Here is a 22,951-nt window from a genome sequence, read left to right as displayed (position 1 = left end):
TGCAAAATAAGAGACTCGAGTTTCAACAGCCATGAACAGAACTGCAATTCCTCCCTTGATTTATGTTGTTGGGGATGCTCCAGGACCCTGTACAGCTTCCCCTAAAGAAGAGAGAAATACAGGGGAATTTTACTCATTTTTCAGATTTATATTCTCTATTGTTCAGCAGACAAGGTCTCTGCTAAAATATGATAACCTATAGCTTGTTACACATGAGAACAAAAGAAAAAGTGATTTGGATAATGAAGAAATCAAAATCTGCAGATGTACAGAATTCCCTAAGTACTCCTGGGCTATATTTCATAAGAGAAGGTTGTCATGCACCCAACGACTGAAGCACCAGTGGACATAGGATTCCATAATGGAGGAAAGAGATGTTACTGTCACAGGAAGACTGTGTAATTGCCTTTATTTTGTGATGTGGTACTCAGCTGAATTCACAATAATCCTTATTCCTTTTTTATTCCACTTGAAATTTTTGCTTTTACTAGTTGTTTTTAAGTAGATTCAGAACTTAAAATGGAGGGAGAGGGAGATAACACAAATGGCTATTGCATATTGTTTAACCTCCAGAACTCCATTTTCCTCTGTCCCTTATGGAGCTGCCCCTCAGCACTGAGTTCTCAGGACCTGCCTCTGAAAACCAGCACTGTAACTGAAGCATTTGCCTTTGCCCAATGTGCAGTGGAGAGGCCCTTTCAGAACAGGGAAAATCTTTCTGCTAAGCCTTCCAGCAAAGCATTAATATTTATTAGCATGCACTCCCCTGTAGGATGAATGTTTTATGATCAAATATGAGTGGCAACAAATGGAAATTTCAACCACAAGCCACCCACTCTCCCAGTGCTGTAGCGTGCAGGACAAGCTTCCCAATGAAGGCCTCTTCATTCTGGAAGAATCCCACTCACTGTTCTGGACAAGACAGCAATTGACTACTGCCCATGAGGCTTTTCGAGGCCAACATCAAGGTTATCAGCTTTAAAAATCAACAAGGAGCAATTAAAATGAAACTGAGTATTGTGGCATTATATTAATGCTATGTTAAAAACTAGAATACATATAACAGGACTGGAGACCATTTCATAGTAATAGACACATTTTAAATTTAAATCAGATCAGCTCCCTAACAATTCTGGAAAGAGGAGATCTACTGCCTTCCCAGGTTTGAACAAAAGCATGACTGTCTCAGGTTTGCCTATTCATTCAGTTTATTGAGTGCATTTCATCTTCCGGGCACATTGCACTGTAGGTTTGGAATCAAGATCAAGGTATAAAAAATGGCTTCCATGAGCTCTTTGCTATTGAAAACTGCCCTCACTAAATCACCCTGTAATGCCTTTAACACACGACTCAATCTTACTCCAGCATTGCATGCTGAGTTATTACATGACGAAAGAAGCAAGTGCATCTCATCTGTATAATTAATGGATGCACTGCACAAAGACACAAAAATCAGAGCCCGGTAGCATCTATTCCTGTTCTGTCAGTTTCAGTAATTCTGTGCAGATGTGACCGTGCTGAGTGTGCAGCAGAGAGCCTACTGAACGCCCTCTTTTCTCCCTCTCCCAGCAGAAGCTCTAACCTGCATATTTTAGCAATCATTTGCCAATACAATGTATGTCTCATTTGCTCTAAGCAGCATGGGAAAAAAATCATAAGCTCAGAGTTTTGAATCAGGTATTGAATGTGAAGTATGATGATTTGTCTAAATTTTGGGGTAACTCATATATCTACTTCTTTACTTTCACACCTACAAAATAAATATCATGTGTCAGGTAGGATTGTAACGCGGAATGCAGATCCTATATGAAATGCAATAGGTTGAAATAGATACGACTTTTGATAGCAAAGATGTCAAAGACTGTGTTGAAAATACTCTATTTTACGAGTACAATTCCTTTTGAAATTAAAAGTAGGAGAGAGAGAGAGAGAGAGAGAGAGAGAGAGAGAGAGAGAGAACAGAATAGAGATGAACTTCTTAGGCCTGATTCAATTTCATCTCTTGAGAGGATTATTTTATAGTTAAGCTCTTTTGTACTTAAGGAGTGTCATTAAGGATAATGTTGATTTTAAATAACAGAGTTTCTGGTTGCTAAGTGAGATTGAACAACAACAAAGCAAACAAACACAACAACAGCAAAATACTGCCCCTTCCCCAACTTCTGAAACTGGCCCCATTCTCCAGAATAATGACTTCTACCTATTAAACCACGGACATGACAGAAGGAGGGAAGAAAGAAACACATTAGTTAAATTTAGAAAGGATGTTGGGCTCAGTCACACGATATCAGTTTTGAATGAAACAGTCCTCAGAGCATGACTCTAACACAGCGAGGGCACAGCCTGTAGATCTGGTAAGAAACACTTCTCTAGCAACGGTCTTCCTTCTAATGGGGTTTTACCATTAATCCTTCTTCTATTCTAGCTCCAGAGAGAGGGTGTCAGCTGCACCTCACTGTACCAGGGGACCATTGTGCTTCCTTTCAATCTCTCTCATCCTCTGCCTCACATCTTTTCTCCTCTCTGACATTGGCTTCATTTTGCTGCCTGCAGGTAGTCCGGCCATACCAGACCATGTCCAACCCCATGAGCAAGCTCACCGTCCTCAACAGCATGCATTCCCACTTCATCCTGGCTGACAACGGGACCACAGGAAAATATGGAGCAGAGGTGAAACTCCGCAGACAACTGGAAAAGCACATTTCCCTCCAGAAGATAAACACAAGTAAGCAAGCCTCTCTTTCCACTCCCATGCCTCCTAGGGAATACGCTAAGTAATTAAGCATCCTGTGCAGCGATGATATGGAAATTCAAGGAAACAGTAATGCACCAGCCGTGGGTTCTTCCTGAGCCAGTATATTGAGTGAAGGAACTTATCCAGGAGAAAACAAGTAGAAACATGAGAGCATTCACACAATGACCGGGCTCAAGCTCAGTATTTTACACATCCAAAAGTCAGCCCCATCTGGGGTTCAGGAATGCAGATAAGCCTTCTCTCAAACTTCTGACATTCTTTTCACAGTACCCAGAGACAAAGGGCACCCCAGAGAAATGGCTGCTATTTATTAAGCCTTTTTTTTTTTTTTTTTTTTTTTTTTTTTAGTGACTGAAAAAGGCAAAACAAATCAGGCTTTGATCTCAGCACAGAGGAATCTCAGGAGGGTTGAGTGTTTTTCTAAACTAAAGTATCCTGGGCAGACATCTTGCTCAAACTTGACCACTGTTTCTATATTTATGTGTGTATACATTCACTGTCTCCAGCTACGTGTGCACTTTGATGTATGGGAGCACTTGTGTAAGCCACATGCTACATATCTGATGGCTGTGGCCGTTTCTCCTAAGGACTCGTGAGTTCTGTACTAAAGTTGTCATATAAACATTTGGCCGTGAAAAGAAAGGATGCTCCCCCGATCACCTACTAAAGTTCCTCTCTGAAGAAAAATCTTCTGCTTTCACAAAGTGGCATGCGTGTAGGCTTCAGGGACTGGGCAGTTCAGACTGTGTAATTGTCTATATCACAGAAGCTTAGATATGGTTGATTACAACTCCAAAGCCCGTAATTCCAAGAAACACTAGATTCTCTTCGGCTACTGTACAAAAGCTCAGTGCCATGTGGTTCAACTGTTCCAAATCCCATCTCTCTTCTCTGCCTTTGCCTCAAAAGGCTCATACTTCCCATAGCCACCTTCCTCACAGAGCTGGGATGTCAGGCTTTTCTGGCCTTGACTTTTCTTCCTAGGCACCCCCTTTCATTGTCTCTCCTGCTACTAACTTAGCCAAGCTTTATACTTTTATTCTTTCCAGAGTGAAATCTCAAATAATAAATTTGGCTCATCTGAAGTAAAAATTATGTTAGGAAACTCCTTTCTTGAATCTTTGCATCTGGAATCCAAGGGAGCCTTTGGGGAGGGGGGGGGCTACATCAGTCAGGTGGTAAGCTTTGGTGAAAATGCTTCATCTGGGAATTCGAGAGAATGAATGGGGAGATGCTATATAATTAGTACTATTTTAAGCTATTTTAGGGAACAGTGGTAATTTTTCTCCTGCTATTGGGTTAGATATGCGAGTTTAATGAGAAATGAGCCAGAAACTGAAAGACAGGGGAGCAATAAGGACACAAGAAAAGACCCAAGGTTAAGTTGAGTACAGGACAATGAGAAACACTTGCTAGACCAGCAAAGCCCATCCCTGTGCAGGTCCTGGTGGCTCCCGAGCCAGCCGTGCTGTAATGTATAAAGCAGAGGTGGATGTGTGGTTAGATGAGTTAGATACCCAGCCAGAGTTAGACGGGCCAGGGCTGTTAGTGGAGCCTTATGCTTGACAGCTGCCCCGACAATAGAGTGCATTTTCTTCATTTCAAAAAGATTCTTTTTGGTATGTAATTTATGTACCTGGAAGGATGTCTTTCTCCAAAGGGTTTCAAAGTGCTGAATGTACAACTTGCCTTCCAGGAAAGGAGGGACTGAGCAAGGGGCAGGCATAGAGGATCCTGACCAATCAGTCACCTCATGCCAGTGAGCAGCAGAGTCCAGACACCTAAAAGATGAGGGTGACCATGGCAGATAGTTAGGGACATTAGGGGAGAGCCAACAAGAGGCAGTCTCTGGAGTGATAACTCATCAGGGACCCATCATATCATATTTGTGGAGACATTGGACCATTGCTTTACTGTCGCAAAAGGCAGCAGTTTGGGTTCATATTCATAAATGGGAACCCATACAAGGAATGTGGATACAGAGGAGGAGCACAGAGCCAATTGCTAAAGGGCTTATTTTGTTGCTGGATTCTGGGGCAGCATAGAAACCCATAGCCTCCCACTATGCTAGTATGAGCAGTAGCAAGAAATGGATTACAGAAGCCCAGTAGACCCCAGAAGTCACGGGAAGCTAAGAAGAGATATGTCTGTGGGCTGCAGTAGATGGCATGAGATAGAGCCTACCATTCTGCCATTAAACTCATTGAAGTTTACCTGGCATTATCCCTGGTCCCCCTTGGTTTATGAAAACCTGAAATGAGAAGTCATTAGATGAGTGAGTAATCCCTAAGTTATAAGACAGACAGCATTCCTTACTGTGTTCAGACCCAAAAGGGTAAGAAAACAGCAAGCTCCTCAGGTGTAAAAAGTGATCAGGACCCCTGAAAACATTCCATTCACTTAGCAGCATGAGCAATTGCCCATGAGCAATAGCCCCAAGAACAGACCTGGGAAGGGGAGCAGACCTGATCATAACATGTATCAACCTAAGAATATCAACATTTGTGGCAACCCTGCTCAGTGTTCAAAACAGTAATTCTACCTTCTTATCTGAGCATCCCTTTTGCTTTGTATCATAATTAGAAATTAGTGATTCATCCTTTTATATAATTAAGCTTTATTCTACAAATTCTAAAAACTCCCCCTTGTGTTTGTATTTCCTGCTTCAAAATGGAAATTACAAAGAACTCAATTGCCTGAAAATTAAACATTCAAAGGTAGCCATCCTACCCACCCCTTCTTATACCCATGGTGGTTCTAGGACGACCAGGACACATTCAACAGTCTCCTACTGAAACATCAAGCCTCATCCAACAGAGGAGAGAGCTTTCAAAGCAGCACCCTATCCACGAGCCTGTTTACCTTCACAAATGGCATCAACTTATGGAGTACACATCTATTAAACATAGAGTATATCCTGTTCAGGAGACCCTTAAACCCTTTCTCATCAGCATGCCAATTATTAGTAACAGAAGCACTGCTGTCTTTACATTTGATGTGCACTCTGACATCCGTCTTCCCATCCACAGCCCTCTCTGCCGTCAGTAGAAAAGCCTTGTCAGGGATTATCGAGGGCTCTGTTTAAAGAAGAGAATTATTTTAGACGTGAGAAGTTCCCTGCTTTAGACTACTCAACCAGCCGCAATTTTTTAAACTGCAAATTTAACCTACCAGGAACAATGCCAATTATTCCCTTACTGAATAAGTATCTTCTAAACTCTTAGTATATACCTGCTTGGTTAAGATCTGGAAAAGCAGAAAACGTTCATTGAGTTTAACTCAAAGACAAAGAGGGTAAGAGGAAAATAATTGAATATGTGTTATCTTGTGGTAATGAGTGCTATTAGGAAAAATAAAGCCGAGGAAGGTATCTGTGGGCACACGCATGCTTATGTCTGGAGGGCTATTTGTATAAGTCAGGCATGGCCTGTAGGAGGAGGACACTGAAGCAGGGCCTTGAATGAAGAGAGGGACGGCTGTGGAAGGATCATTCTGGGTAGCATGCAGGGACAGAATCCCAGGACCTTCAATGACGATTTGAAAAGCTTAGCAAAGACTCGAATATAATTACAAGGAGCTTGGATCTAAGAACTTAAAGGTGATCACCCTCTGTGCTTCACAACATTGCTCCGAGGCATGTAGAGATTAGACTGGAGTGATGAACAAGGTTAAAAGCCAGTGATGCATTTGGGAGGATCTCACAGGAATGCAGGGCAGACGCAGTGTTGTTTGGGTGAGCAGCTGAAAAGGTAGTAAGCCTGGTCAGATGCAGAATGTAAGACATAGATGGACTGTTCCAGGATCCAAGTGTCTTCATGATACAACTCAGGATAAAATTCCAAATGTGCAAAATTAGAGCATGTTTTGATAGCACAGACATCACATACTACATATTATCTGCATTTACCAACTCAAGCCCACTCCTGTTTTCTCAGGGCATGTCCCACCTGTTGGGTCTCTGGAAAATGGAAAAGGAAGTCCAAATAGCACACAATCCCACCCAGAAATCTCTCAGTACCAAAATACTTCTGTCTTATATTAGCCAGTGATGGGCTAGAACTGAGTGGTAAATAGTGATCTAGAAACCCTTCAAAATTCACTTCTTTCTTGAAAAACTAAAGGTTAAGAATGACAATAGATCAGAGGGCACCAAAACAGAGATGGGGAGAACTCATTCTGGTTTGCTGTAGCCCAGTAAGGCAATTCTTGGCTAACACGTCTTGCCATATGTCTGTAAGTGACTGGAAGGAGGCATTTGAAAGTCCTCACACAGAGAAATGACTAATGTTGGAAGATACGGAAATCCTTGTTACTCTGCTTTGATTACTGAGTACCTGTGTTGACTGGCAGCCATGTACTCCACAAAGACTAATACTCTTAGGAAAACTACACTGGTTCCTTGTTCATTGGTTGAGATATTTGGCCACAACCACAGTCGTCAATGTGCTCTAGACACATTGTATACACACATAAAAATTTTTAAATACATAGTGTTTAAAATATACTATTTCATTGTTAAAAATGTATCTTAAAAGTTGGACAATCCTCTCTTCTTGTGCCAGATTCTACCATCAGCTTACCAAAAATCTAATATTTAACGTTATTACTCTCAGTAACTAAAGTTATAAGATTCACAGAAGCTATAACTTTCTTTTAAGAGTTTGAAAGAAAGAATGTTGCTTTGGGGAGAAGAAGTCTTTGCCTATTGCAAGGCTATGAAGGGCAATGGCAGGTAGATGTGGGAGAGCAGATTATTATAGTCCTAGAACGTTAGGCAGTTTGCCAGTTTTCTCCTAGTAATGTTTCTGAATCTGTGAGCCCAGGATGATCCTTCACATAGTTGTGACTAAAGGGCTGAATGCATAAAAGAACTGTGTCAGGTGGCAGTCCAGACCTTTGGTCCCCTTCTGGACCTCTCAGTAGGAACCATGGACCAAGTTTATATAGCCTCACTGCCTTGGGTCCACCCGTGACCCTGAGCTTCTGCTCAGCAGCCCATCAGAGCCAGGATGTTTATTAGAATATCTTTACTACTTCTAGCCTGACTCTGCTGACTAAGAGTCTACCTCCCCCTTCAGTTATAGAGAGGGTCCAAAGATAGAAAAGTCACCAAAATTTTATCCTGGCTTGCATCATCAAGTATCTATTATCACTAATTATTAAGTGGTAATTGATAGAATTTCTTGGTCTCTGAAGTAATAACCAAAAATCTCTAGTTTTCCCTGAAGAGCTGAAAATCTAGTGTCACTAGGGCCTGAGTCTACAGTACAAAAGAAATAGCTGAAGCTGCTTCCCTGTGTACGAGAGATCGTGAATGTCAGTAAGGCTGAAATGGATCTTGCCTGTGTCAGGGCAAGAACTTGGGCTGATGCAAATCAACCCAGAATGTCTAGAATCTTAGATTTTCTTCTGATCATTTGCCTAAAGGACATTGTAAGAAAAAGACCAAATTCAAGTTGTCTTTGGGATCCAATTGATTAAAGGTGATGGTGGTGGCTCATCGCTTTATATTTTAGATTTCACCAAATGGAAATTTCATTTGGCTTGGGTTTATCATTATATTGCGCACATCAGTCTGGGACATCTTTATGAAGCTAGAATTCCCTGGCTTTTCCTCTCTGCTTAAATGAGAACTCTCCATCAGGCTGAATTCAATCTTAGAAAGCCTCTCATGGCAGCCCACTGCAAACACATGTGCTTTGAGGGTTAGTTAATGGAGGTGTCACTGCGTGCACTGAGGTTTCCACACTGCCAGTTTGCTAGAAAGATAATTTGATGCTGTTCACCCCAGAATAACATCTGACATTTAATGGTGGCCCTGCCTGATGAGGCCACCCAGAGCACTTTTCTCTAAAGGAGCAGATTAAAATGAGTTTGACATTTATTTTTTTAAGTAAACAAGGAACAGAAATGATTGCAGAATTCCTAAAATACAATCAAATGATATTGGAATTTAGAGCCCTCTGGGGGAATTTTTTTATATATAAAGTTCTTGCTGCAATACACTTCTTCATATATGACTTTGTACTTATTCACACAAATTACAAAAGGAACAGTGAAAAGAGTGGCGTGTCCCAGTAGTATAGAATGACATCTGTAATACGTCCCAGATTTTTGTGGAGAGCATTTCCCCTTTCCACTGAAATGGGGCTTGTGAACAAACTGGTTCACAAGGTAAATCAAAGCTTTGTAAAAGCCAGTTGGTTAAAAAGAGATTAGGGAAGTCCAGTAGGTTACAATTAAATTGGATTTGAAGTTTGGTATGTGCCTATGATGTACATACCAATTTAAAGCAATTTATGACAGTGAGATTTCTATAATTAGAAGTAACCCCTCATGACTGTATCATTTATATCCTGATCCCTTTACTATCACACTTGGCCACCACTCTGAAAGATTACTTTTGCATAATTTCCAGCTATGGTGGAACAGCCTCCATTAACAGACAAATGAGACAGCAAATCTGAAGTTGCCCCAATCCCTGGTACTTCATTAATGACACGGGAGAGAGGCAAGAGTACTAACATCCTACAATATGTAAGACAGCTTCATATAAACTCCTGGTACCCAGCAATGGCATCCCTTTGGATGTGCTTGCTATTTGAATACATATAGAAGAAACATTGCTCAGGAATAGTGGTGAGGTTAAAAATATTTAACAGTCTTTAAGGACTTTGGTGCCCTTAAATCCATAATATGAAATGCCAGCTCTAATACATCTTAATATCACTGTAGGAAATTCTCTGTAATATCAAACTTCATTGGTGCTGAGAATAAAGCCTATTCTTCCTAGAGATGCCCAATAGCATTTCTGTATTCGAACCCTCTGTGTGTTGGAAGTCAGGGAATGGAGTTGACTACTGTGCCACCATGGTTGTATAAAAGCTAGTCTTTATTTGAAGAGACACACTGACTTGCCTAACAGGCAGAACCAGCCCATGATGTAAATCAAATAAGAATTTGCAATTCAGCAACACCAGTTCCTAGCCTACTGTTTTAGATGTTTCAAGGCCTGTGATCCTCCTGCTCCAGGCTGGGAACTCTCCTGTCATTGCCTTTGGTGTCCAGAGAAATCCCACAGTTTACAATTGTCAGCGAACATGAGGATGAGACAAAACCCAGAGAGGCGATTGCTTTACCTCTGAGGCCCTGGTGAACTCACTCTTTGGATGACATTGCCCAGGGAACATTCTAATAAATCAGGGTTCTGTCAGAATAGATATCAGATGTGAATAGGCAAAAATGCTAATTTTTATCTATAAATTACTTAGAATTATTCTAGAAGTTAGAGGCAAGGAAGCAACATAAATCTTGAGCGAATGAGTAATTCATGAAGCGAGCACCATGAAGTAATTTTTCTAAAAAATTTACATTGTATATCTGGCAAGTAGCATATATATTTCATATCCCTAGACTATAGTATATCATATATATATATACATATTCATATTTTCTATTATTAAACCATGGAGCCAAGTCTCCCCAAAGGGTTGACATCAATCAAAGAACCTGTTGCATTCATCAATACCCTTATCAACATCACTGTCCCTGAGGGGCAGCAGTGCTAAGCAGTAGTGACCACTTGGAGATGAAAGACAGCTAGTAACCTGCCCAACTATATTTTTAAAAGAAATGTGAAAACTACAAATGTCTGATTTTTTTTCTTAATTCTCTGAAGAATGACATTGGAATTTTGATGAAAACTACATGTAATCTGTAGATTACTTTTTTCAATACAGCATTATTTTCATTTTGTTAATCTAGCCACTACAGAAATGTGGAAAGTTTTACCATCATCTGTATCTTCTTTAGATTCTTTTTTTTTTCAGTCTCTTGACGTCCTCACTGTGGAGATCATTCACTGTCTTGGTTAGGTTTATTCCTAGGAACTTTCTTTTACCGTTATGAATAAGACAGAACTCTGAGTTTACTGTTGTTGTATATAAGAGCTACTGGCTGTTTTGCATTGATTTTGTATCTTGCAATCCGTTTATTAGATCTAAGAGTTTTCTAATAGGGTATGCAGGATCTTTTAAATACAAAACTGTGTTGTTTGCAAACAGGCACAGTTTGACTCCTTCCTTCCCTAGCTTTATCACTTTAGTGTCTTTCTCTTCTCTAATTCCTCTGAGACTCAGAGTACTATATTGCATAAGAGAGGTCTGAGGAGACAACCTTGCTTCATTACCAATTTTAGAAGAAATGTTCTTCCCACTTTTTCCCCATTTGGTATAATGTTGGTTATATGTTTGTTGGATATAGCCTTTATTTTTTAAGTTATACTAAAATTTTTCTAATATCTCCAGAACTTTTACCATGAAGGCTTGTTAGACTTTGTCAAACACATTTCTGCATCCAGCAAGATGATGGTTTGGTTTCTGTCCTTAAGTTTAATTATATGATCCTTTATATTTATTGATTTGCATATGGTAAGCCAATTCTCTATCTCGAAGATAAAGCCCACTTGATATGATATATGATTTCCTTAAAAGTGCTCTTGATTTTTGTTGGGAATTTCTGCATTTATTTCAACAGGAAGATTGGTCTGTAATTTTCTTTCTTTTTTTTGTCTTTATATGATTTTGATATCAAAATAGTAGATTCATAGAAAGAATTTGGTAGTGTTCCTTCCCATCTCTTCTGTGCAACAACTGAGAAGTCCTGGTATTAAATCTTCCTTAAGAGTTGGATGAAATTCAGTAGTGAATTCACCTAGTTTATTCTGGTCCCAGACATCTGACCCAGGGAATCCATGCCCTATCACAGAGGCACTTGTACACTCAAGTTTATTGCTGACCTATTCCTGGAAGCAAGATCAGAAGCAGCCTAGATGTCCATCAACAGAGGAATGGACATTGACAGGTACATATGCACAGTGAAATTTTATTCACGTGCAAAGGAAATTAGATTTGCAGAAAATAGATGGCTCTGAAAAGTATTGTATTGATGAAAGCTCAGAAAGATACCACATTTATGCTAGTTTGTTATATGTGTGTGTGTGTGTGTGTGTTTGTGTGTGTGTGCATGCACGCTAGAGTGTGTGTGTGTGTGTGTAATATATAAATGAAGAGGAGACCAAAGGAAAGTTAAAGGGTGCTAAGGACAAGGGACATGGCAAAAGAGACACATGACACATGTGACATGGAGAAGAAAAGAAAAATCTACTCAAACACACTTTGCCCCAGATATAGCATCATGCTACCTAATGCCTTATGAACTCTTTGCTTTCTGTTACTATGATAAGCTAAAACCATCTTGGGGAGGAAAGGGTTTGTTTCATCTCACAGTTTACAGTTCACCACTGAGGAAAGACAAGGTAGGGATTCGAGGCAGAAACCACGGCAGAATGCTGTTTCCCGGCTTGCACCAAATGATTTACTTCACTACTTTTCTTATACAGCCCAGGTCTGCCTGCCCAATGATGGCATGGGTTGTACCCTTCTGAATCAACTAGCAATGAAGAAAATGTCCATAGATGTGTCCATAAGCCAATATGGTTGAGGTGATTCCTCAGCTGAGGCTTCCTCTTCCCAGGGGACTCTAATTTGTGTCAAGTGAAAACGAGCCAGAATGTGTGTGAATTTTAAATGTTTTGTTATTTTTTTCTGGCAAAATAAAGTTGTATAGTGTGTGTGTGTGTGTGTGTGTGTGTGTGTGTGTGTGTGTGTGTGTTTCGGCAATTGGCACTGTCATTGAAATAAGGATGGCCTGCAGCACAAACCTCACAGGTCACCTTCTTCTTATACATCTTATAACTCACAGCTATTGGCCTTAGTTAGGACCTAGGCCCTGCTCCTGTGACAGTGACCTAAAGCTAAGAGACATATATGAGATCAGGAATGACTGTTCTTACTTACATCATGGCATCAGGACTCAGTCCTTCTTTGGTTTGCTCTTCATCACCATTTGTGTGGTTCCCATCAGCACACACACATTCTGGACTGAATTAATCAGAATCAAGGAATGGAACATCTCAGGCTTGTAAGCAAACCCTTCCTTCACCCCAGCTCCCTCAACACCCCCCGCCACACACACACACACATCCGCATATACCTTACAGGTTCAATGAGAAAGTCACATTATTTTGGTTCATAGTTTATATTCATCTTGTGTCAGCTACTAATTATAGGTATACAGTCTTAATCTGGGAGATAGGCAGCAGGCTAAAATGTTGTCATTAGGAAGGGCAGGAAAGCTGTCAGAAAACAGATGGAAGTTTTACTGTACCTTCAAAAATGAATATTTCAAGTAGCTACTGAATGTTAACTGGGATTGACCTATGGATAGAACATGTCTGCTATTCATAAAATACCAAGCCTGTCTTAACCAGGATGCTCACTGGGAAAATTTTCCTGAATAGCACCTATATAGCACAGGGGTCAGGCTTGTTCTTTCCCACCTCACCTTTGAACTTTTCAGTATCATGGGGTGGGAATCATATTGAGACTAAGCCATCCAGAGACAACTGGACTACACCTCCACACTGATTTCATTGACCTTGTCAGCTAACTAATCCAGCAGATGATCCTCTTAGTTTCAAATTTACCACTTACACTGTGCAATGCACAAATGTATTGTTACATATTAGGTAAGAAAATAGTAAAAATATGAGGCCAGATACTGCGCTTCTCTCACGCCATAGTCCTGATGGGAATGACTCAAAGATGAATCTCAGAAAGCAATTCTCATGTGTCCTACACATGGCCATAGTCCTGGCAACAAGAAATCGGACAGAAATGTCTTGGCTCTTTGGGAGAAGGGAAGGAGCAGAGGCCATCCTCCAACTCAGTGGAGGGAATCTTTGTGGAGATGGAAGAGAAGGTGAGGAGGTGTGCTAACAGCTTATGTCAGTCTCCAGTCTGGCTTTCTTACACTTGAATGATCCTGAAGTGAGAACTACTCATTATATAGGATAAAGCCTGGAGGAATAGGGTGCTGATGAAGCCATCAAAGGACTAATAGACATAAGAATTGGTATGTCTACTAATGAGAGTTATAAGAAAATATATGACTACAATTAATCTTCATAAGTAAGTTCATCGGGTTCCTTGTTTTAGAGATCATATACATGTCATTATCAATTTAACCCTAATTTTTCCTTTGATTTTTTAACTTGGATTTTCAGTCCAGCGTAAGTGCTAGATCTATGTGTAGATACAGTTTCTGTTCTAGCTTAGTGAGCAGGCAAATTCAGAGTGTGTGTGTGACCTTGCATGTTTAAGGAGGTCACAGCAAGAACTTTGAAAATAAATGTTCTCGTTTCTCCCTTATACTCCATTGTTCACAACAATTTCTTGGTTCCACTTCTGGCTGGGTATCTTTTCCCACTATCATTTTATAAAATAGCTTGAGTTTTCCTTATCTAAAGTGCTTGAGAGTCTGTGTTAGAGATTTCAGAAAATTAGGGCTACCAAATTTTCAGATTAGAGATGTTTGATTGATGCCAAAAATTATAAGTATTATGACTTTTGCATTAACACAAGGCAGGGTTTTACACAAAACAAATGCTTAGAAATTCCATTAGAAAAAAATTTCAAAAGACAGCCAAATGAAGACTATATTTACAACTATCACAATGAGCCAATTTCCATAATATGCAAAGTATTTATAAATCAAAAAGAAAAATGTTTAACACCCTATTGGAAATTGAGCAAGACATATGCATAAGAAGGTCATATGGAAGGAGATAAAGATTTAACATCATTCAACAATGAAAAAGTTATATCAATCAAATTGGCAAAAATCAAAGCTCAAGGTAAACTTATGTCAATAAATACTACGTAAATATGAACTGATAACATCTTTGTTACATGTGTAAATGTCGATACCCTATTTAGCAATGCTCTACCATCCTTTTATGTGCACAAAACCTTTGAGTCTATAATTTCACTACTAGAAATTTACTTTGTATATATTTACTATAATATTGCTCACAGTAACAAAACAGAAATAACCTAACCATTACTCATTGATACAAAAAATTATAGAGACATGTAGTAAAATACTCAAATTATTATAGATAGTAGTTCTGTTCAGGCTCATATAGAAAGCTATCTAGAGGTATCTTTTAAGATATCTAAAGTTAATCTTTAAAGTCTATCCTATAATGTAATTATTTGTTTACTATAATCACATTTTGAAATTTTATACTCATATGCTTATACAAAAGCCATAAGTATTCTAGGATACTTAGAATCATAGATAAATAGTACTTACAGTGAACCAGATGAGAGACAAAAGGCAGGAAGTGATACCTACATTTTTTTCCCTTAAGACGTCTTGATGTTTTGTCTAAGTTTAATACTATGATGAAAAACCATGACCAAAGCAACTTGGAGAGGAAAGTATTTATTTGGCTTTTGTTTCCATAACACTTGAAGGAAGTCAGGATGGGAACTCAAACAAAGCAGGGACCTGGAGACAGGAACTGGTGCAGAGGCCATGGAAGAGTGCTGCTTACTGACTTGCTCCCCATGGCTTACTCAGCCTACTTTCTTATAGAACCCAGGACCACCAGCACAGGGATGGTACCACTTACAATGGACTGGGCCCTCCCCGTCAATCCTTAATTAAGAATATGCCCTCCAGTGGGATCTCCTGCAGGCATTTTCTCAATTGAGGTTCCCTTTTTTTCAGGTGACTCCAGTTTGTGTCAAACTGGCATAAAACTAGCCAGTATTGAGTTTTACAGCACACAGAGACAATTTTTGCAAAAGAGTATATGAATAAGTCTTTGGATGTAGTACACCTATCCCTTTAACACAAGAGTTTGACACCTTCCTTCCCTGAACATATACATACCATGTTTTAAAATAGATATTATGTATAATTAAGGAGTACAAAGTAGAATTATTAGACACATCTATAGTAAAACCATATCACATAGTTCCCCATCTTCTCCTTAGGATGGATAGCCATAACCTACTTGTTTGGCAAAAATCCTAACTACAACACACCACTGTCCACTGTAGATTTAATGTTGTGTGTTATTTTTAAATTGTTCTTTCAACTGTCGTATCCTTTAGCTCTAGGGTGATCCCCATCATTCCCGGCCAGTAAATGGGAACCTGCATCACTGCATTCAAAATACCTCTTCTCTGATCCATGCAGTCTTGGTTTTGTCTTAGAAACCAAGAATCAGCAAAGGGTCCAGTCAGGGAGCTGAAGGAAAGAGAGGCTGGCTACAGACACAGGAACAATATTCTCAAGTCACATATGAAACTTATATAAAAATTATGATACCAGTGTAACAAATTTCATGCTTGTATTTAATAATAACTAAAATCAGATCACACAACATGTTTCTGATTTGGATTTGGCAGATTACAGCAGAATCTAAACATGTTCCCAGTACTAAAGTATAAACAGATGTCCTGTTGCAGTGGGGAGACTGGAAGCACCCTACATCTGTGTCTCTACCAAGAGGGGAATATGGCAGTCATTTCTCTTTCATCACACTTCTGGGTGCCCCAAAGTCCAGTTCCCTCTCTCCCCATTAAGTTGCAGCCCATTCATCAGCTGTTTCATGTTGAACATTGCCCATACGCTCACTGTAGCAAAGTCTCCAATATACTCTTTACCTCACTATAATTTTAAGATATTTCCTATGCACGCAAAATATATATTGAATGTCTTCACTTTTTTAAAATGTGGCAGAACCTCCTATGGTTTAAAATAAACAGCGATTGCACCGTTCCATTTTCCCATGACAATGCTTCTTTGGGACTTTTGCTCTACAAATTTGCCCGAGTGCCTGCACTACAGAAAGCACTGTGGAGGCGGCAAGGTACATAAGGCATAGCTTTGTGTTTGCAGAACTTAGTCTTCCAAAGAAGTCAACAAAACCTTGTGTTGATCGAGTCCTACTCTACATCATTTACAAGGAATAGCTGATCTAATCTCTACAAGAGTTCTTCATCTGTTCTTTAGTAAGCAAACTAAAGCAGAGAGGCCACGGAATGGACCCCAGGTCAGGCTGCTACTAAGTGGCAGACCCAGGAAGTCTAGATCTGAGCCCACGCCTGTACCAGCCTGTTCTGAAGGGCTGGCTGTGTGTGCAGAGGCTGCACTCTAGAACAGCAAGTGCCCTGTGCCCTTTGTGATATAAAGTACAGTGGCAGTTCCGACAAAAACATTTCTGGATAGAATATTCATGCAGATGCCTGCCAGGCAAGATTTGAAAGGCACAATGGGGCCAGTACCCTTACATGCCATACAGGTAAAAGCTTTCAATAGGCAGAAATTTGGTGCGGTACATAGAGTTGAACCTTGTCTCATTTTTCTTAAATTGTTTCCTCTAATGGCACAGGGAAATTTTCTGGGGCAAACATGAATGAGGACATGTGACTTCAAGCTATTTTTTAGAACATATAAATCGTTAAACCCATAAGTAGAAGCATGCATGTTTTACTCCTTCTTTTACTAACAGAGAGTCTTAGGGAAAAACTAAAGTAGAATATAGAACCAGAACATAAATAGTACAGTATGAGTGTGTGTGTGTGTGTGTGTGCGCGTGCGTGCGCACGTGTGTGTGTGTGTGTGTGTGTGTGGTATGCACAGACATATAGATGTTCTGTAAATCTCATCTACCTCACTACTTTTGTTCTTTATATAGAAAAGTCACTTAGAGAAACCTTAAGGTTTTTTTTTGAATTCACAGTGAACTGACTTGACAAAGTTAGTTTCTGCCTGAACCTAAACTACATGCAGCCTGCCATTCCCTGCTCAGCAGCATGTTGCTATCTTAGTTTGAGGAATGGTCTCTGTTTGGGAACAATGTCCTAGGATTTCAGGGGCAACAAAAAAACCTCTCTGTGCAGTTCAACAACACACACCAACAGAGCACTTGTGGGCTCGATCCTGTTTGGGCACAAAATCTCTAGTCTTTTGTTCCCCATCTTCTCATTCATCATCTCTCTACCGTGTCTTTGGGGGAGAGGGTTCAAGACAACCGGGGACATGATCACTGCATCCCTTTGCCTTGACACTCCAGTTTTTAACTATAGTACCTCCCTGGCCTTTAGCATAGCAGCCTTTGAGATTTTTCTTCATGAGGAGTTTATATAGAGAGAGAAAGAAAAGATTGAAAATACCAACCGGTGGTTCACTCTTCAGGAAAGATGTAAAAAGCGAGGTTTATTTAATTTTAATATATATTTATGAATTGCTCAGTTCCATCCATAATACTTATAATAAATATCTGGAAGGGGTGGGTGTAGTTGCTATCTATTAGAAGCTTTGCTTATAGTATTAACAAGTGGTCTGATTGCTACACACAATTGTTAGCTGAATTTGTGTCCTCAGAAGCACACTAATTATGGATGCACTGGGAAACGTGACATTGTTATTTTTGGATTGCTATTTTATGAACAGAGGAGAATCTAAAGGAAGCAACCCTCATCCTGGGCTTTAGGGGATACTGCTTTATGGTTTTTTTTCCATGTGTTCACTGCTATAACAACACGGTTTTATCTGCTGGTGGACCTGAGGAATGGCTCAGTGACGACCCATGAAAAGGAACACAGTGCCTTTCACCAACCATCCGTTCCTCTCCATTATTCCCAGCAACTGCCACAACCTAAGGCTTCTCTAGAAGTCTAGCTCAGACCTAAGAATCTGAGGTCTGGAATTCTGCTATATGTTGTTCTAGGGCAAGAGCTTCAGGAAGGCAAAGGCAGGCTGGCTCCCTTAAGCACGGATTTGACAGCAGGTGCTGTTTGAGCCACCTAGCCAAAAACAGGCTTACTTAACCAGTGAGATCTCCCCAGACAGGATTTGCCATTGAATGCCTTTCCTGGGTGAGAGGGACAAAAGCCAGCTCAGTAGGAAACCTGACATACTGAAGTGAGAGAAGACATTGGAGACACAGACAACCCTCTGACTAGCCAATGAAAGAGAAAGAGCAGAAGGAGAATCCTTAGTAAATAACATTGCTCATGCTTAGTAACAAATCAAGAAGATTAGCATGTGATCAGCTAATGTAATTCATATGTAGCTAATGTTTGGCAATGTAACATTTTTTAAAAAAAACAATCAAACAAAAAACGCAGAAATGTTTCTAAAAGGAAGAAACAATATAGGCATGAATCTGCTTCTTGTCCTGTCCTGGAAGGCACAGAGCGAAAAGAGTCATAATTATCATTTTACCTGATACACCAGCCAGCAACACTGGGTGTCGCCAATACTAAGATGCAATATGAGTGTAAAGCGATCCCTTCACCTTCCATAACTAATCTCGACGGGAACAGGACAAAAATATGTTTCCACCAGCAGAAGGCCTGTTGGTATGAATCTGCTAGTGTTTGATTTTAAGAACTCGTAGGATACTTGGCCCAGCTCTGCATGTGCAGGATTGCACATGCAGAGACTCACACAAACTGGGTGGTCCATCTGCTTTGATGAAATGTGTATCCGACCATTGGGTTGTAGAAATTTCAAAGCTTTTGTTTTTTGACAGGATGCCTGCCGTTTTTCTCTCTTGACTCCCGCTTGTTTTATTCATTTTGGGGTAGTTGCCAATTAGACCCAATTGGTAAGTATAATTAACAAGAACCTTGAATTTCCTCTTAAACCCCAAGCAAGAAAATTAACCTTAGAAGCTATCGTTTCCTTAAAAATGCCTAACCGCATCACCCTCCTGACTTCTGCTCATCTCTTCTAAGACATCCATCCCCACCGGGGTTTAGTGATTCCTTTATCCATGTCACCCTGAAGATGCCTCCTAGAACAGCTTAGCAGCACTCTAAGATATGAGTAAAAGAAAGGAAGCATTTACTCAAGATCCAGAGACTATATAAGGCATCTTCCTATGTACTGTCTCTCTTAAGACTTGACAAATCCATCCAAGGTAGAAGCCACATGACTTTTTATTGTTATAAAATGATATCTCAGATAGGTTATACCTTTAATCTTATGCCTAGCTACTTGGGCACCTGGGTGTATACCTAGACTGCTGTGATTCCCACATCTTTACTACCCCATTCTTCGACATGCGAAACATTAGCTCACTTAAGAAGAGACTCCCTAAAACTTGTCTACCTTTGAAAGCATTGTTTCATTCGGCACCTAGTTGAGGACTCACTGTGTCCAGGACTGGTTAATCATTGCTTTGAATGAGTCATCAATCAGGACATAGGTGGGGAGAGACTTCCGGTCAGCGGCTAAGACACTGGAGAAACAGCATGAGCAGGAAGTAGAGAGGACGGCTAGGAGGGGGCAGGCAGAGGGAGGCAAGCAAAGGAGCTCCTGACCGTGTACCATGGCTACAACAGTCCTTCTTCATGTGACTCGTGGACTTCCCTTTGTCATCCTATGCCTGAGAATATATGAAGGAGGCTGGGAAGGCAAAGGGACGTTCAATTGTCATCACTGGCATCTTTTTTGATCATTGCACCATCATCCAATGCATTAGGATAACCATAACATGAAATTTTCCATCACTGAGCCCATGACTTTCCCAAGATGGGGGTAACAACTCTGCACATCATGGAACCTTACCCAGGGAAGTTAAGAAGTGAGAAAGAGTGGATTAGACGCTCACGTATTATAAACCCCAAGTTCAAACTCTAACTGGCAAAGGAAGCTGAGCTTCCTCTAAGCAGTCACATCATATCAAGAACATCCTAGCACCTTCTTAGATGTTCCGATCTGTTCAGACCACTCATACAGACTTTCTTCTGTCTCAACCAAAGACCAAGGCTGAGTACAGTTCTAAGTAGCAAAGTCATGGGCAGTTACTGACGACTGTGGTGACTATGCCATTTTCCAAATGCTCTCAACGGTCTAGGTTATTCAAAATTTCCTCAGCCTATTAGAGGACCTTCTAGCTAAAAAAGAATTTGGTGGTGTGGGGGAGGGGCAGCGAAACAACAACAGTCTCAGCCTCAGTTCTCTCTATTTGGCAAAATGACTTGGCACAAGTTGGTTGTGTAAAACATTAGCCATCCTTGCTAATTAAACGCCGCTTTAAAAATCAAAACAATGAAGTCAAAACAACTTTGGAGAACAGAAGAAATTTTAAGGAAAATGATTTCTTGGTGTTTGCCTATCTTGTCCTTCTGACCCTTTCCTAATCAAGCTAGGATCCTTCTCTTTTTGAGAAAAGAAACATTTTCACTTTTTACTTACTTATTTTGGGATGGTACCATTCTTTTAAACAACTTTGACCAGGTAATTCATCCAGCATCCAAATGGGGTCCCCTAGGCACTTCTCCATGGACAAAAGGATGGTGAGAAATCTTTATAGATTAGGAAGACTTTAAGTTGGAAATAATTGATATTTTTGTTTTCAAAATCAGTCAAATTTACATCTTCTGGCCAGTTATAGTAGATTATTTTCATGATAACAGGACCTGCCTGGTGGGACCTGGTCGCTTTCTTATTTCATTGCTAAGTGAAGGACCCTCCATATTATTCCTGTTTCCTTCCTAGCTTCTTTTTCCCATAATGCCACATGGACAATTTAATCCACTCAATCCAAGATGCTTACAGTTTTCTTGAAATAATACACACTATTGGGTATGTTTTGTCTCTCTTTGAAACCTGATGGAATCCAGTCCTCTCCTATTAGTGATGGCAATATTCTTTTTCTCTCTCAGCCTAACAATTTACCTTCCATACACGTATTCCCCTTCCTTGGTGAGTCTCCTACACCCACATCCCTCACATCTTCCACATCACAATTTCCTCTCTTCAATTCTGTAGTAGCCCTTCTTACTCCTTAGTGATGGTGTGCCCATTTCCTGCTCAACTGCCGATCCCCTGTAAGCTCTGCAACTGGAGAAAGCAGAGCCCATGTCTTAAGCATTTAATCATCCTGAGAACTGAGTGCAAATCGCCGCCCAGTAGATCACAGTTGTAAAGGGCTGTTAGAACCCGCCTTCCAGTGGATATCTACACCCGACCCAGGCGCGCGCCTTCCCGAACTGGCCCACGAGAATGTACGACTGTCCTGAGGGTTAAAAACAGACAAACACAAAAAAGAGACCTTTGCTCATTTACCAAGAGTAAATGGCCACTTTATTAAACTCAAGTCGGGTATTTATACCAGTGGGCAACCGAGATCAAAAGGGCAAGGCCTCCTCCCAACAAAAGCAGGAAGGAGAATAAAGGCCCCAGTAAAGGAAAACTCCTCCCACCCAGAGGGGGCTGGGGAAACTGGCCTCTGTGGGAGTTTTTCCCCAGGCAGGTGGTCAAGGGCTCAAGGCAATGTCAGACAGGTTAGATGGGCCTTGGTGCCTGAGCTTCTTTGAGGCAGGTTGAGAAATTACCATTTTAAAGTAAAATAGATCCCTCAGGCTAATGTACCAGGCTGTAGCAGAACCAAGGGAACTAGCAGGAAGCTTAGCTGGTTAGCGTAAACATTATTTGCATCCAGTATTTTGGTCTCAAGGATCAGGGAGGACAGGGTCCCACAAAGGGCGATGCTTCTTCCTAGTCTTGTTTTCAGCTTTGGTTTCCAGCCTGACATGGAGTGGAGTACGAGGCTTTAGACAATGTAGTCCAGAAAGGAAGAGACAAATGAGATAGTGACATGATAGAGAGGCTCAAGGAAGAAAACTGAACAGGAAGGTGTATAGGCTCAATCACCATGACTACCATGGCTGGTGCAAAAGAACATTCAGTCTGGGAAATTTTAGTGTGATCCTATTCCATGGATATTATCGTTAACCATTTCCAACTAACGCATTAAGAAGACAAAAAAATTGCATTAGCCAACGCCATCATAGCTTCAGTATTTCTGCTTATACAGAAAAAGAAGTATCTATTGATTTCTCCTCCCTGAGCCACAAAGTAATAACCACCCATGTCGCCACCTAATCTTTGGACCAGATCAGGATCAATTCATCTGGTAGCAATGCAAGGCAAACTTTAGAAAGTTAGACAAACAGAGAATAAATGAGAGAACTTGTGCTGACTGGGTGTTTTTCTGCCATAATCATCAACTCACAGTTAGATATATTTATAGAAGAGATGGTATCTTTTTCCCGAGGGGTATCAAAGGAACGTGGATTTAAACTCTCATTTGCTGAAGATGGTTAGAGCTGAAAAACTCAGCACAAGCCCTCCAACACCCCCTTTGAGGACTGTTCATAATTTGTTTAATCCACACAAAATGTTGTTTGGAACATTTCAAGCTCCTGGAACAAATGGATGGAAAAAGCATAATGTAATTCATATACGTCTGAAGAATAAAAT

At 40.4% G+C, this 22,951-nt stretch overlaps 1 protein-coding gene across 27 annotated transcripts in view; it reads left to right on the top strand.

Annotated features, from left to right (window-relative positions):
- Positions 1-22,951, top strand: part of Trpm3 (transient receptor potential cation channel subfamily M member 3) — a 522,878-nt gene that overhangs the window by 276,029 nt on the left and 223,898 nt on the right. For 14 of the 27 annotated variants that reach the window (XM_085693717.2, XM_085693712.2, XM_085693704.2 and 11 more), the window contains exons 6-7: positions 2,554-2,725; positions 19,212-19,286. In XM_085693717.2, the coding sequence (XP_085549843.2) occupies positions 2,554-2,725; positions 19,212-19,286 (247 nt within the window). The remainder of the gene's footprint in view (positions 1-2,553; positions 2,726-19,211; positions 19,287-22,951) is intronic. The other 13 variants (XM_085693719.2, XM_085693715.2, XM_085693722.2 and 10 more) reach the window with 1 other exon arrangement.

Source organism: Myodes glareolus, chromosome 7 (assembly GCF_982192425.1).
Source record: "Myodes glareolus chromosome 7, mMyoGla1.1, whole genome shotgun sequence".
In the NCBI taxonomy this organism is placed as follows: Eukaryota; Metazoa; Chordata; class Mammalia; order Rodentia; family Cricetidae; genus Myodes; species Myodes glareolus.
The sequence above is the reverse complement of the archived record's forward strand: the minus strand, read 5'-3'. Positions and strand labels throughout refer to the sequence as shown.